The sequence below is a fragment of the Lontra canadensis genome, unplaced genomic scaffold (assembly GCF_010015895.1).
Source record: "Lontra canadensis isolate GAN:19392208 unplaced genomic scaffold, GSC_riverotter_1.0 scaffold12, whole genome shotgun sequence".
NCBI classification, from domain to species: domain Eukaryota; kingdom Metazoa; phylum Chordata; class Mammalia; order Carnivora; family Mustelidae; genus Lontra; species Lontra canadensis.
The window spans coordinates 6,752,830-6,767,007 of record NW_022631006.1 but is presented as its reverse complement, the minus strand read 5'-3'; the positions used below and the strand labels follow the sequence as shown (position 1 = coordinate 6,767,007).

Sequence of the window (14,178 nt, the reverse complement as noted above, 5' to 3'; positions counted from 1 at the left end):
GTTCCTTTCCAGGAATCATTTTGTCAAATATCTCCAAAATTCAAATACAGTACTTAGAGTATGAAACCGAAAGATTAAGAAAAGGGATGTCTGTTCAACATTTAGACAGAGTTTTAACTCCGTTTTCTTTGGGTGGGAAGAAATGATAATATTATACTTAAACTCCAAGAGTTTAATCTCTTTTCCCATTTCTTCCTGCAACGCAGACTCCCACAGCACTCTTCCATCCTTCAGTTTTCTCTTTGCAAGCCCTCCTCCCAGAACCTTCTTGCCTAGCAAGTCCTACTAGAACTCTAAAAAAAAGGGAAAAAATCTGAGTAAATACTATTTATGGTTTTAATTATCTTTCCTAAGCATGGTAAATGCTTATCTTCACCTAAAATAGAGATGAGTCTCCTCTTGGTATTCAGTGGACACTGATGAAGTGTGAGTTCCATGTATTAAAGAGCACATGCATTTGCTAGAAAAAATCCTAGGTTAATGAAAGCAAAGCTTCAAAGACTAAAATGCAATGAATAAAAGGGATATAATCACAAACCGATTAACTTACGTAGTTTCTTAAGCTTATACTTAACTAAACATCTGTAAACCAACTAGACTATGATATAGCTTAATGAAGTGGTAACCAGGGAACAGGAAGGCTCTCTTGTTTTTCCACAGTATCTTGGGACTTCATCTAGTACCCAAGCTGCACAACACTGCACTAACGAAGACCTGGATGTTTTCCTTTATATATGTAACATACTATAATGAGGGGATTTTAAGAGCTGAAAAAAATCTAATGAGATCAAAATGTCTAAAAATCTTATTTTTTTAAACTGTGGAATGACTTCTTCTAAAGAAATCTTATGCTGAAACTCAATATATAAAAACAGATAAAAGTAGATCTAATTTAGTTAAGAGGGGAGTGTGAACCCCTGCTCACTTGGGAAGAAGGTTATCTTCCCCAGGAAGCCCCCAAAAGCAGCTCTACAAAACCAAAGTCAAGTAATTATAAAACCATGGATTTAGTCCAAACTTTTCTCATATTGTACATAGGAACTTAGGAATCCAGGGCCTCTAAAGGTTAAGTTTCTTGCCCTAAGTAACAGAGGAATTAATGATATTTAGGAGGAAAAGCATAGTCAGCATTAACACTAGAGATGGTGTTTAATTTCCAAAAGACTGAATTCTTCGAAAATCTATGTCAACACAAGAATTCTTCTTACAAGTATTTTCTTCCACTGCCCTACTGACTGTCTACTTCATTTCTACATTAGAAGACATCAACTATTTTTCCCAAATCAATGGCAAATAAATGACTTCAGATTCTTGTACTATACTTAATCAGTTGGAGCCACACCTTTCTGCACATACCACTGCAAGCATCAGAAATTAATTAATAGCTTTCCTAATTCGATTCTTGAATTCTTTATTAGAATTCAGCTGTCCTGGTATGAGGAAATTTTCAACCCATGAACTTAGGAAAATACTGGTGTGGATGTAAGCACCAAGTATATACATCTTTATGTCCTTCTATATGTCTGTGCATCCAAAAAGCCCACCTTATCTAATAAACCTTTTTTCTTACCTGGGAATTTGGCTGGAATGCAGCATGGGGTGTTGAGTGTTTCTGTAAATTTTCTAGCATTAGAGCCTGGTACAGAGAAGGGCAAAAGTCAGAATCTAAGGGAATAAACCCCAGCCCTCCCCAATCTCTTCACTGAATGCAATGGCTAACCATACACACTTAACCTGTGCTCCTTTTCCAGGGACCTAAAAGCCCTTTACCAGTTCTCTTTCATCTTCAGAAGACCCTTAAAAGTAGCCATGGGTACTGTTCCCAAAAGTACAAATGTAAAATGCAGGCACATGGAGAAAATCATTGATTTGGCTATGTAATAAAATCAGTGACAATGATAGAACCCGTACTACACTCCCTATTATCTTCTGCACTTCTTACTAATGCCCCTTCTAAATCTGGCCATTCAGATAAAATGACTTCAAATACTCAAGTCAGCTTCAAATACAGGAAACCAACATGGGGCTGCTGGTTGTGGTCTGATTGAGTTACTTGGTCAGTTACCCAGGACTAGATCTACTTGAATTAACCTGTATTGCTTCCAACAGAGTGGCACCTAGATTTATCAACTATATAAAAATTTCAAAAAGGAGGCTACAGAACAAAACCACCACAGACTCTAAACTATGGCTGACCCAATCCACACACAAAACCGTCAGCTTCTGTAGAGTCAACGGTCTGTCAATTTAACCCTTGAGCCAACCCAGCCCTAATCTGCACTACAGGCCATGTATCCTAATTAACCCCAATTAAAACCAAGACATTTTCATCTTTCCTCCGTTTACACCAAATCTATACACACAAATCCACCTACTTCATGACGATCCCACCCTAAACTACTCAAATCGATTCAAAACCCCCAACATATACCAACCTGCCCCACCTCTCTCACCAATATTCACCAAACTCTTATCCGCCCAAATTGCTTCTGGATGCCCTATAAATTATATACCCCTCTATAACCGAGTTCCTTCAAATTAAGGTTTCTCTTCATCTCACCTACTAATCTAATCAGGTAGACATTTCACTCTATCCCAATCCTATTCTTCCGGACACCAACACCGACACCAACCCCATTAACTCCTCCGTCCAACTATACCCCTAACTCCGACCCAGCCCAATTCGCCCCCCTCAGGCCAGCAACGCCGGTGATAGTAGTGGGATTTAACTCCTTCTGCAGCGCATGCGCCGAAACCACAGACACAAACAAGGAGGGGGTGGGGGAAGGAGGAAGGAGCTTAAGACACTCCGGGAGAGTAGCGCGCACCCTCCCATTTTGGGCTCGCGCCGCTGCCGTTAAGGCGGGAACCGGCGCTATCTCTATTCCAGCGCGAGCCTCACCAACCACCGTGCGCGCGGATCCGGAGGCTCGCGCTGGCGGCCTGAGCTCGCTCGCGCGGAGCCCGGACACTGCGCCTGCGCCGCGGCAGAGACTCGTCTCTACCGGGTCCGCTCCCCTCCGACACCCCGGCAACGCCGACTTCTCACCCCTTTGAGCCGCTTGACCAGGGCACTCTTCTGCCCGCTCTTCGCTAGGCCTCGCTGCTCCAGTGCGGCCTTCAGGTCGGTCACCCGCAGCGCCTGAAGAGGCTTCCCGTCCAGAGTCACCTCCTCCAGCTCCGCCATCTTGCGTGAGGTACTCGGGTCCGTCCCGACGGCTTCGGGCATCTTCGGTAATTTCCGCCAACGCCCTTCGAACGTACCGAGCTGACCCCGCCCACTGCCATAGTCAACCCCTCGATTACCACTCAGAACTCCCCGGGTTCCTCCGGAACTGCTCGGGTATTTCCGTCTCTACATCGGCACCAATCAGTTCTTTCCCTCCTCCCAGCCACTTCCCCCCTCCCTCCCTCTGCTTTCAGAGCTCGGTTATTTTCGTCTTACCGAGGCTGTGAATCGAATGTACTCGGAAGCCGTCGACTGTGGCATAACCAAAATCGGAGTTACTCGGCCACCTCCGAACCTAAGGCTGAGACGCTGAGGAGCTTGGGTGTTTGGGGCTGGTCCGGGACCGGAAGTGCGTGGGCTGCCGGGCTGGCCCTGTTTAGGGTTTTCAGGAAACATGGAAGCAGGGGCGACAGTTGGAGTTTAAGCACTTTTGTGACGGTCTTCGGGTGCCCTGTGAGAGGAAAGGGGAGGTAAGCGGGGTAGAAGTCTCTGTCTAGGCTGGGTCAGACTCGGTGTTTGCGGGTTATGCTAGTAGGGCGCACTGCCTGCTCTGCTACCGATCCCCCTGCCGCCTCCCAATCGCTGAGTCCCCGTCACTCCCATCTAAGACTACTTTGCTCTTTGGGTCCTTGGAATGCCAGGCTCCGTGGCCTCCAAAGTGGGCAAGTGGCGGCACCGTGTCTTTGGGCCCAAACTGCGAACTGATTCATATTCTTTGAACTTGAGTTTGCTGTGGAGGCCATGTCGCAAGACCCGACGAAAGTTTTTTCTTACTCGAGTAAGAATAAAATTCCTTAGGAAGAATTGCTGTGAAAAAGGCAATCTCCTTGGACTGTTTGGGTACTGGACTGATGTTGATTGCTTAGGGGTTCTTTTCTTTGTTACTACAAATACTCCCAACTTTCAGCAGAGGGAACCCAGGCAGAATAGATTATTGTATTGATAAGTAGTTTAAGGTTTTCATTGTTAGAAATTCAGACTGTGGAACTCGAAACCTATTCAAGTTAACTGACCTTCTGTTTGCATTACTGATGCAAATCAGTGGCAGGGCATCACTGGGTATTTTGCATTAAACCTTGAAAATGTGCAAAGACATCAGTTGTTACACATCTACAGCAGTGTAACACTTATTAGACTCCTAAGTCACCAAACCGACTAGACTTTTTTCAGTCTTAAATAAACATGTGGCTTCTGTTTTTTCTTACTGTGTTATCTTCTTTTGGGTGAGGCACCCTCACTCTGCTCTTAATTTTTCGTGGTGCTTTACTGGAAATATAAGGAAGAAATGGATGTTAGGAAGTTCTGGGCATAATTCAGAGGCTATATGCACATTACAAAGAAGCTCTTTCATCATATGTGATTTTTTTTTTTTCCCTTTTCTCACCGTTGATAGCTCTGGATGATTAGCATCTATGCCCAGACCATCTGCATGTGCTAGATTTTAAAATGTGTACCTTTTTTCTTCTTAAGGAATGTGAGATGCACCAACATTAATCGTTTTTTCTTCACTCACCCTGGAACACAGAAGTAGGCCAGGGAGAATGAGCAAGAAATATGTTGGTTATTTTTAGGTTTCTTATAAGAATAATGAAGAGAAGAAGGGGTCGGGGAGGGTGATGGGTCTGAAAAAGAGGGAGGTTGGCAAGTATGAAATGAAGTTATTCTTGAGTGACTTCTCTGAGGTAGTCGGATAATAACCTATATGAATTATCCTTTTGTTTTCCTGTAAGCTGAATTGTTGAAAAGTATTTTTATCTGTAGATGCTGTTTTTGATAAGATTCCTTGTTGGGAAGTTGTATTTTGGTTACTCTACAGAGTATATAACAGTGTTTTTATGTTTCAGGATGCCACTGGAATCATCTTCCTCTTCAATACCACTATCCCTTCCTTCTCCCCTACCTCCAGTACCGGATAGTATTACTAACTCTTCCCCTCCCCCAATGTCTTACATCACTTCCCAGGAGATGAAGTGTATTCTTCACTGGTTTGCCAGTTGGTCAGGTCCACAGCGTGAACGTTTCCTACAGGACCTGGTAGCTAAGGCAGTGCCAGGAAAATTACAGCCACTGCTAGAAGGGCTGGAGCAGCTTAGTGTGTCTGGAGCAAACCGACCACCTTGTATCTTTGAGTGCCAGCTACGACTTTGGGATCAGTGGTTTCGAGGTTGGGCTGAGCAGGAGCGCAATGAATTTGTCAGGCAGCTAGAGGTCAGTGAGCCAGACTTCGTGGCAAAGTTTTACCAGGCAGTGGCTGCTACGGCTGGTAAGGACTGATGGGCATTAAAGTCAAAGAAGATACTCCGAGCTGATGGAGCTGCAACTTCACCGTGAGATCTTCAGATGTGTTACTTAAAGGCCTAGGAATGGTATCCTGATCCGCTGACTGAACTTGTTGACCAGTACAGGCTTGATTATTTCTTTGGGGGATGAAGGGGCAGAGGGAGAGGGAGAGAGAGAATCTTAAGCAGGCTCCAGGCTCAGCACTGAGCCCAACATGAGACTCGATCTCACAGCCCTGAGATCATGACCTGAGCCCAAATCAAGAGTTGGACGCTTAACTGACTGAGCCACCCAGGCGCCCCAAGGCTTGCTTATTCAACGTTAACAGCCTATCAGCTGGACTGCTCATATGAATGTTTTCCATCTAAGTCAATCCAGATCAGCAGTCTGCCGCCTAGCTTGTTCCTTTCTACATGTCACACCCTCAAGAATTCCATGGCTTATTTTGCAAGTATAACCAGAAGGAACCTACACATTGTAACTCAAGTGTATTGCTGGCCCATGGGGCTATAAAGTAGAGCCTTCCTATTCCAGAAACAGAGAGAAGGACTATTAAAAAAAGGTCATGTTTTTGTAGATTAACTGGATTCACATGGCTGGTTTCATTGCCCTTATCAGATTCTGGCATAATTATGTTGACATCCCAACTATTAGCTTTCCTAGTGATAATTTTGTAAGATTATGGAGAAATCAGGAAAGGGAGATAATTCGTTACTCCTTTCTCACACTGATGTTTATTTGAATCTAAATAGCAATGACTTTTCCTAACGCATATGTGATATTCTTGGAGCTGGTAACAGATTCCTATTCTGTAAGTTTGCTTGTGAAACAAAAACAAGTGACACTCTTCATAGGTTGAAGGGTTTATTTTTTGTATCAGAATAAAGAATGGATCTTCAGAACCATGTCTCTCGCTTTTTTTTTTTTTTCATTACAAGGCTAGTATAGAGGTGATACCTGAAGAAAGAGGCATTTTGAGAAAAGCAGAACTGAAGTGTAGACTTGCCATCCAGTTGTCTTCCAAGAAATAATCTTCCATATCTATCCTGTTATTCTCTGGGTAACATCACACCTCCCTCATTCCTGTAACTGGGCCCCTTGTGTCTTGGAGCTCTGGTGAACAGTGAGGGCCAGATGGTGCCACCAGAAGAGTAGCTCGTTTCTGATAGGCCACGGTTCCCAGTGCCCCCATCAGGATAAGCAGTGTTAGGCAGAGTCCTGTGGACAGTGCTAGATGGGTCACAGAGGGTTTATGGTCCAAGGTAACCAGCAACCTAGGAACACAGAAGTAACGTTTGGCTTGGAATAATGCCTAGGCTTACAGGTGGAGTACTTCACCTTTATCCTAATACGCAGAGCTCATGAAACCCTGCCTCTTCCAATCAGTAAGCTACACAGGAAGTCAGGAATATAGAACCTGAAAGTAGGAAAAAGACCAAAGTCTGAGCCTCCCAGCAACTTGAGTTGTTGGAAGGAGACCTAACTTGGCAGTGAGGGGAAGTTTAAGGGAAGAGTTAGACTATGGTGTTTGGGTGACTGGACATGTGCCCCATTAGTACTTAAGGGAGGAAGAGGACTAGGATCCCTATGTCCTAGAGATGGAGAAGTCCATGATTGTGGAGGGAAAGGTGTCCCATAGTGACAGACCTGAGGTGATCACATTAGTTGTCTTCCGAAATAACCCTAAGACTACATATGAGTGAGAGCTTAATGCAATTTCCAACATCTGGACTCCAGAAATTTGAAAGAAAACTACTTAGGATATTCTCTTACTTGATGTGTCCCGTGGTAAAGCTGGCTCCTCCATAATGTACTTCTAGGGGCTTCTGCTGGAGAGTCAGGGTCAGGTCCCTGTGCAGCATACCAACCGAAGGCCCTTGGCAGCCAGGGGACTTGCCCATGTACACAGTGAACACCAGACTGGTGGTAATGGAGGGGCTGTGGAAATAGCACCTATAGGGACATTTGGATCTCTTAAAGGAGGAGGAATCCCTGGAAGAGTATATCTCCTGAAGCAGGTGCAGGCTTAGGAGTGGGATAAAGTCTTCAGAGGAGTGTTGTGAAGTAACCCACTTAAGCCGTTCCTGTGGCCCACTGTATAAATCCTCAGCCTGAACTGTCCCTTTACCTGCCGGTGCCGCCTCTGCTCACCAGAGCCTGGAGTACTGCTTCGGTCAGCCCGTCCAGCTCTTCCTTCCCCACCGAGGGGCCTGGGGGCCCAGCTAATTGTAAAGACAGCTGGAATAACAGGGCTTGAGGCGGAAGACTCACAGGTGGGGAAGTAACAGCATTGGTACCTTTGAAAGTTTGACAAAGCCGACCCCGGGGACAGAGGAGAAGACCAGAGTACCCAGGTATCTGCAAAGAAATACATAGCAAGATGTATTTAGGACCTCAATTGCCTGCTCAAGCCCCCCTTCTAAGGAAAAAGTACAATCTAGATCAGGGTCATGGACTCAGTGGGCACTTAGTGAAAAATGAAAGAACATCGGAAGAGGTTGGATATTACTGCTATATGAGCACTTTTAGACTTCCTTTTGCCAATGCACTATGTGGCTTTTTGCTTATGATACCCACCTGAATAGCCTTTCCGGGAAGGCATGGGACCCAGGCTGTCCCCTCGGCCCGCACCTCATACGCTCCTCTCTCTGTGCATTGGTGTAAGTAGCAGCGGCCCGTAAGCTCTGCTTCCACCGGATGTGGGATCTCAGACGGATGCCTGGTCTCATCCTCACGGAGCAGGTGTGAAGTGAGGTTGGCGAGGAAGCAACGACTCTGGGAATGGTAAATTTCCCCGTGGGGGTTCTCTGCCCCGGGTGGGAACCCGTTTTCCTTCTTCCAGCATTCACTCTGAGGGGCGGGGCAGGAGGCAGAAAAGTGTTTGCTGAAATGCCTTAGAAACTGACTCCGCTCTGGGCCAGCTCCATTCCTTTCCGTTCTATTCTCTAGTCATCTCACCCCATTGGCCAAGGGCTTGTACATGCGGCAGCCTTCCAGCATGGGGTCTGAGGAGCAGCTTCCCTTATCCAGATGCAGATAGTGGCAGCCCAGCCCACTGCGTGGAAGGGAGGGCAGCTGACCACTAGGATCCCCGACAGCCGTATCACCCCCAACCACACAGCACACCTACCTGCCAGTGCAGAAGAAGTCTGAGGAGCCAGCCCCACATGTAGTCACCAGGCCAAATTCCAGGCCAGATCCTGCTGGAGAGATAGGAAGAGAAAGAGCCCTCCAAACAAAAGAAGCCCCAAGTGTCCCTCAGCTCGAGCTGTGCTCACGGCTTCAGTGACACCTTAGCGGCAGAAAATCCCCACCCAAACTCTCACTGCCCCCACTGTCCTCTGCCAGTCTCCCCTGTTCTCACCCTGGCCCCACGGCAGCTCCTCTGCTGCGCTGTGATTGACTCGGTACCAGCCGGAGTCTTCGAAGGCGGCAAGAGTGATGGGATCCAGTCGAGTGCGCCGGGCACCATCAAAGGTAGCAGTCATGATAGAACCCTGGAGTAGTCGGGCCTCCCAGTGTGAAGACAGAGTGCCCTAGGGAGGAGGGAGCTGGTTGCCACCTGACCACTCCCTCCTCCTTCCAGCACCACTGGGCATCCTGTTCCCACCTCTTCTTCCAAGGGAACCCCCGGTGAAGCCCCTGGCACTCCCAAGTGTCTGGCCAGGCTGTGGCTAACAGCTGGGGTGGTAAGAAGCAGTTGTCCCCACTCATCTCTCCTTGTCACTTGTTGCCTTGTAGAACAGTTCTCTCTAACTGAGCACAGAACGGGAAGAAGGCAATATGAGGTGAGGAACGCTTAGGAAGAGGGGAGCAGAACTGGAAGGAAGGCATTGGTGGGGGGCTAGTGATCCCCTCTTGTGGACACCGTGGGAAAGCTTGCCCTCATTCCTCCCATTTACCACTGGGTCCTGAGGGACAATCCCGCCACTTCTTGAAGAGCTGTCCTGAGAAACCCAGAGCATGGAGCAATTCATGGAGTGTGACCTGAGGACAAATTACCGCAGGATGAGGGAGACCGGGGACGGAGCAGGTTGACCTGCCACTGGATAGTTCCTCTGCCCAGTCAGCTCTTCCTAGAGTTGAGGCACCTTCTCCTCCATCCTTAATAGATTCTTTCATTCCATGGGAAGCTGAATGACCTGCCCCTCTCCCCAACCTGTTTGCGCCTTCCTACTTATCATGCAGCAGTCACCATGACAATGTCACTATGGCTGAGGCTGGGGCTGGAGAGATGCTGGGCACAGTAGATGATGGTACCAGCAAGGGGTCTGTCTTCCGAGTCCAGCTGGCAGCAGGCAGCGTAGGCTATGACAGAGGGCTGTGGATGGGCCAGGACAAGGTCAGAGGTGGAAGGCAGGGAAGTGGGGGAACACAGAAGCACTCTTCCTGAAAATGGACACCCAGGGAACTCAGCAGGGATAGCTCCAGGGGATGGCTTTGAAGGGGCTTAGCTCCCACCCAAACTTCATCAACATGACTGAGTCACCTCAAATAATCACAAGTTAATAAAAACTGCCTTTGTGCTCTCTTCCCCTTCCCATGATATTTAAAATTAAGAGAAGCAGAACAAGGAAAAGGATTTGATTTGGGTCTCACCTCTCCACGGCACTTGGAAGTGTGGGCCACCCACACATACAGGAGAAAATCTGTGTCTTGGATCCCGGGTCCATCTGGCTGGACCAGTTGTGGGGGACCGTGCTCGGGCCACAATGTGTAACCACGGAGATGGGCATCTGGGATCTGTCCAGAAGTGAAATGTTGCATCTAGCTTAGCAGATGAGGACAGCAAGAAACTGGGAGTGAGTCTTTATCAGAATAGGGACTCCTGCCATCCCTCCCACCCCCAGGTCTCTGATTTGATAAACTGCCAGGGGGAGAAGGGGCTCAGGAAGTTACTTTTGTTAGGAAGCACATCAAGTAATTTTGATGTTAATAGTCTTGGAGAAGTCTAGGCAGGCTAGAGATCTTCGGATTCCCAAATCTGAGAAATTGCTCTCACCTTTGCCCCCAGGCAACTCTCTCCTTTGTACCCTGGGTTCAAGAGGCTGCACCTGCCAAGCGTGAGTATCTGTAGGTGAGCTGGAGCCATCTTTGGGTACCCTGAAGAGGTCGTATATACATTCTCGACAACACGAACTCACCTGTGGTAGTTTGGAGCGTCTGGATCCCCCCAGACAGCGTGGCAGTACTGTGCGGGGTCTCGACTCAGAAGCAGAGGGCCTTGCACTGGAAGGACTTAAAAAGATGAGTGGTCAGTTTCACCTCAACATCTTAGAGTTCCTTTTCTCTGGTTGTCTTCCTGCCTGGCCCTCTGCTCCTCAGCCCTCCTGTTGCCTCCCCGCTCACCTGTGAGCATCCCCTGGAGTTGCTGAGCAGCCTGTCTGGCTGCGGCCAGGGCCAGGGCTCGTGGTCCCCCTCTCATTCCTGCTCCCTCCGGCTCCCAAGCTCCATCTGATACAGGGTCTCTGATAGAGTAGGTTCGTATTCGTAGGGGCTGAGGCTCATGGGAGCCAGACAGGGTGAGGGCGGAAAAGCGGAAGCTGGGTGCAGGTTGGGAGAGATGGGGCCTGAGAAGGGTCACAGACTTCTGTGTCTCATCATGTAGGCATCTGCTCACAGCCGTCCCCACCACCAGCAGCAGCAGGAACATTTTGCAAGTGTTTCTTCTTTACCTGGCCAGGATCCTGTCTTCTGCTCCTCTCTTCCCTGCCTCACTGACTTCCCGCTTCCCCTTCTCTACTATCTCTCTCCATACCCCTCTGCACCTCTCTCACTTAGCTTTTCAAGATTTGAGTGTGTTGTTGACGAAATCCACATCCGCAGTTCCCAGCAGGAGGTTGGATGTGAACAAGGGCCAAAGCTGCCACCCCCAGGGGGTGCTAGAGGTGGGGAGCAGAGTGTGTGTGTGTGTGTGTTTGATGGCGGGGTGGGGGTGGGGTAGGAGGGGGAGGCAGTGTTATTACTTAAGGCCTCAGCTGATCTTTCCAGGGAGGAGCCTGCCTCATTCAGGAATCTCTCATCCTAGTTGCCCTTCTTCTGAGTAGATAACCTTGGAACCATCCCAGAACTACAAAATCAGTGTTAATGTAACAGTGTTCATGGGGACACTCTGTGCTTCATAGATGCCTACTTATCTTATTGGAGATGGGCAAACGAGGCTTCTGCACATCCCTGGCCCTGCTCTCAGAGCTGGGTGGACTCTAACTAAACTGCGAGGCTTTCAGGCACCTCTTCCATCTATGCAGGGCACTTAGTAGGTGCTCAGGAAATACACTTTGGCTGACTGACCCTTCCTAGGAAAAGCTGTTGTGTTAGCTCCGTGAGGCTTCACAGAGCCACATATGGGCATGCTGGAAGGGAAAGTCACCTCTTAAAATGGACATTAATAGAATGTGCTCAAGGATGTTCTCACCCAGCTCTTGGAACTCCCTGTTTTCTCTGTTCATGCTGTGTTTTCACATCCTGTTTCCTCTGTCTGGATACACTCCTCCTTCCCTGCCCACCTGGCCAATTTCTACCTTCCCTATAATTATGCTGGGAAGCCTTTTGTGCTTAACACCTTCTGCCCAAATTCCGCACTTGGAGGGGGAAGGGAGCCCACTTCACAGGAGGGGCATCTCCTCCTCTCTCTTGCAATGATCGCTGGCTTAGCGGCTCTCCCTTCCTTCCGGTCCCTCACTCCTTCCAGGTAAGCCTGCTTCCCAGCTGGCTTGGTAGCTGCAGCGCTCAGCACTGTCCCCAGGGCCTAGTCGTCAGTTTGTGGATGAAGGAACAGAACCTAACCCCATTGCTTAACTTTTGAAGAAACGGGTTAGGGGTGAAGTGACGTAAAGCAACACAGCTAATTAGTTACAGACAGGACAAGAGTTTACAGAAAAGCTGCTGACTTGCCAGGGAGGCTCGATTTTATACTTGGACATTACCAAACCTGTGGCTGGAGCGACCAGTTACAAGAGAGGCAGCCAGATGCTGGAGCCAAACCAACTCTGTCGCTTTCCACCTAGGTGACTTTGGCCCAATGCCTCCAGGCTTCCATTTGCAAAAGGGGGATGACTGCATGTCCTTGGCAAGGTTGCTTTGAGGAGGAAGCAAAGACTTCTTCAGGGGCATCTGGGTGGCTGAGTAGGTTAAGTGTCAGGGTCATGAGTTCAAGTCCCACATGGGGCTTCACGCTGGGCATGGAACCTACTTAAAAAAAAAAAAGGGGGTGCTGAGAACAGCCTCCAGCTCATGTTCAATACCAAGTCACATCAGCGGTTCATATTCTACACTTTCAACTCAGTGGAGAATGGCTCTGTTCTTCTTGACATGTGCATCAATCTTTACAGGGTTCCTGTTCTTTTTCTAAGGCAAACCTTTTCCTCCACGTATCACATGCCCTCCTTTTCCTGGCTAGGCGGGCAGATTTGCCCAAGGGGGTCAAGGTCTGTGGGGCTCTCCTCAGGTATCCCCACACAGCCCCCACCCTGCTGCTGTCACTCCTAGTACTTTGCTGCCCCCTTGTGGCTGCATCGAGGAGGGTGCTCCCCGGCCAGGGCGGGAGTTCAGCTGAACTTCACACATGCCTGCAGAACTTCTACCTTCCAGGCAACGGCACCAGAAGCACCTTGCGCTTCTTCTGCTGCAATACCTCTTTCCTGCTTCTGCCAGGCAAATTCGTCCTAGTCTTTCCAGAGCCAGCTGAGAGGGTCTCCACCTGCTGAGTTTTTTTTTCTTTACCCACCCCCGCCCCCCGGCGGGGGAAAGGTGGTTTGCCTCGTCCCTGTCCTCCAATACCAGGTCTCACACATCTTTCAAGTAGCGCTATTACATTCTCCTGACTTTTATTTTTGTGCTTATTCGCCTGCTAGACTGTGGGCAGGGGCTGAGTCTGATTCGCCTGTGCCTCTTTGAAGAGGTGTTAAGTAGGCACAGAGGGATAACGGAGGTGGGAAGGTGGCTGGGAATAAAGAGGAGGTAAGGAGAGAGGGTGAGAATAACAGTTATTTGAGCACACCCTTTGTGCCCAGATGTCTTGCAAGTGCTTTAGAATCATGTATTCTTTTTGGCAACCTTCCAGGGTAGGAATGATTATAATTACCCCAATTTTACAACCGAGGCACAGCAAAATTAGGCAGTGTGGGTCAGTGGTGAATGTGGGGCTTAAGCCACCATGCTATCATTTTCTCAAGTGCACAGCGTGGAGACTAAAAGTAAGATTGATTGATCAGAGAAGCAGCTTGAGAAAGAGGGGGAGCGGGGAGAATGGGTGGAGACAGGAGGGAAGAAGGGTAAGGAGAGGATGCTTGTGGCAGAGGGTGGGGCAGACCACAGAGCAGAAGATGAAGAGGACAGGAAGGGACAAGGTGAGAGGAGGAAATCAGGGACAGGGAGGGAAGGCGTTAAGGAGAAAGGGGAGGAGGTAGAGGCCAGCTAGGATGAGGAGAGGGAGTGGGAGAGGATGGGGATGAGCAGAGCATGTCTCGGTGACTTCATGGTCCGTGTGGATGTTCCATCTGGCATACTGACCTCTCAGTTCCTTCGCTGGCCCATCTCCAGCATTCTCTGTTCCACTTCAGCAAGCCACTCCTGGGAGCCTTATCATCACCAGAAACTGTAGCACCTATGAAATAACTGAATCAAACATCACCCGTTCTGATATGATCTCCTTTCCTTACCGTTGGTTT

The 14,178-nt window shown here is 48.5% G+C and overlaps 3 protein-coding genes across 4 annotated transcripts in view; 1 reads left to right on the top strand and 2 right to left on the bottom strand.

The window, feature by feature from the left end:
- ACIN1 (apoptotic chromatin condensation inducer 1) overlaps positions 1-3,240 on the bottom strand; it is a 33,216-nt gene extending 29,976 nt beyond the window's left edge. Inside the window, exons 1-2 of the mRNA XM_032856380.1 lie at positions 3,050-3,240; positions 1,571-1,636 (exon numbers count right to left, since the gene is read on the bottom strand). Coding sequence (XP_032712271.1) covers positions 1,571-1,636; positions 3,050-3,229 — 246 coding nt within the window. The 5' untranslated portion in view covers positions 3,230-3,240. The remainder of the gene's footprint in view (positions 1-1,570; positions 1,637-3,049) is intronic.
- Positions 3,239-6,411, top strand: CUNH14orf119 (chromosome unknown C14orf119 homolog). Its single transcript, XM_032856384.1, has 2 exons — positions 3,239-3,699; positions 5,074-6,411. Exon 2 carries the CDS (start codon positions 5,075-5,077, stop codon positions 5,501-5,503), a length of 429 nt encoding a protein of 142 aa, XP_032712275.1. The 5' UTR covers positions 3,239-3,699; position 5,074; the 3' UTR covers positions 5,504-6,411.
- Positions 6,378-11,258, bottom strand: LMLN2 (leishmanolysin like peptidase 2). Of its 2 annotated transcripts, XM_032856383.1 has the most exons (14): positions 10,859-11,258; positions 10,654-10,747; positions 10,512-10,563; positions 10,109-10,252; positions 9,705-9,830; positions 9,412-9,496; positions 9,120-9,265; positions 8,874-9,045; positions 8,640-8,709; positions 8,468-8,564; positions 8,087-8,359; positions 7,638-7,867; positions 7,283-7,462; positions 6,378-6,783 (listed from the first exon to the last, which is right to left on the bottom strand). In XM_032856383.1, exons 1-14 carry the CDS (start codon positions 11,160-11,162, stop codon positions 6,576-6,578), a joined length of 2,181 nt encoding a protein of 726 aa, XP_032712274.1. In that variant the 5' UTR covers positions 11,163-11,258; the 3' UTR covers positions 6,378-6,575. The 2 variants fall into 2 exon arrangements, with proteins under 2 accessions (XP_032712274.1, XP_032712273.1); XM_032856382.1 differs by lacking the exons at positions 6,378-6,783; positions 7,283-7,462; positions 10,654-10,747 and having other exon boundaries at positions 7,608-7,867; positions 10,512-10,612.
- Positions 11,259-14,178: the final 2,920 nt, after the last annotated feature.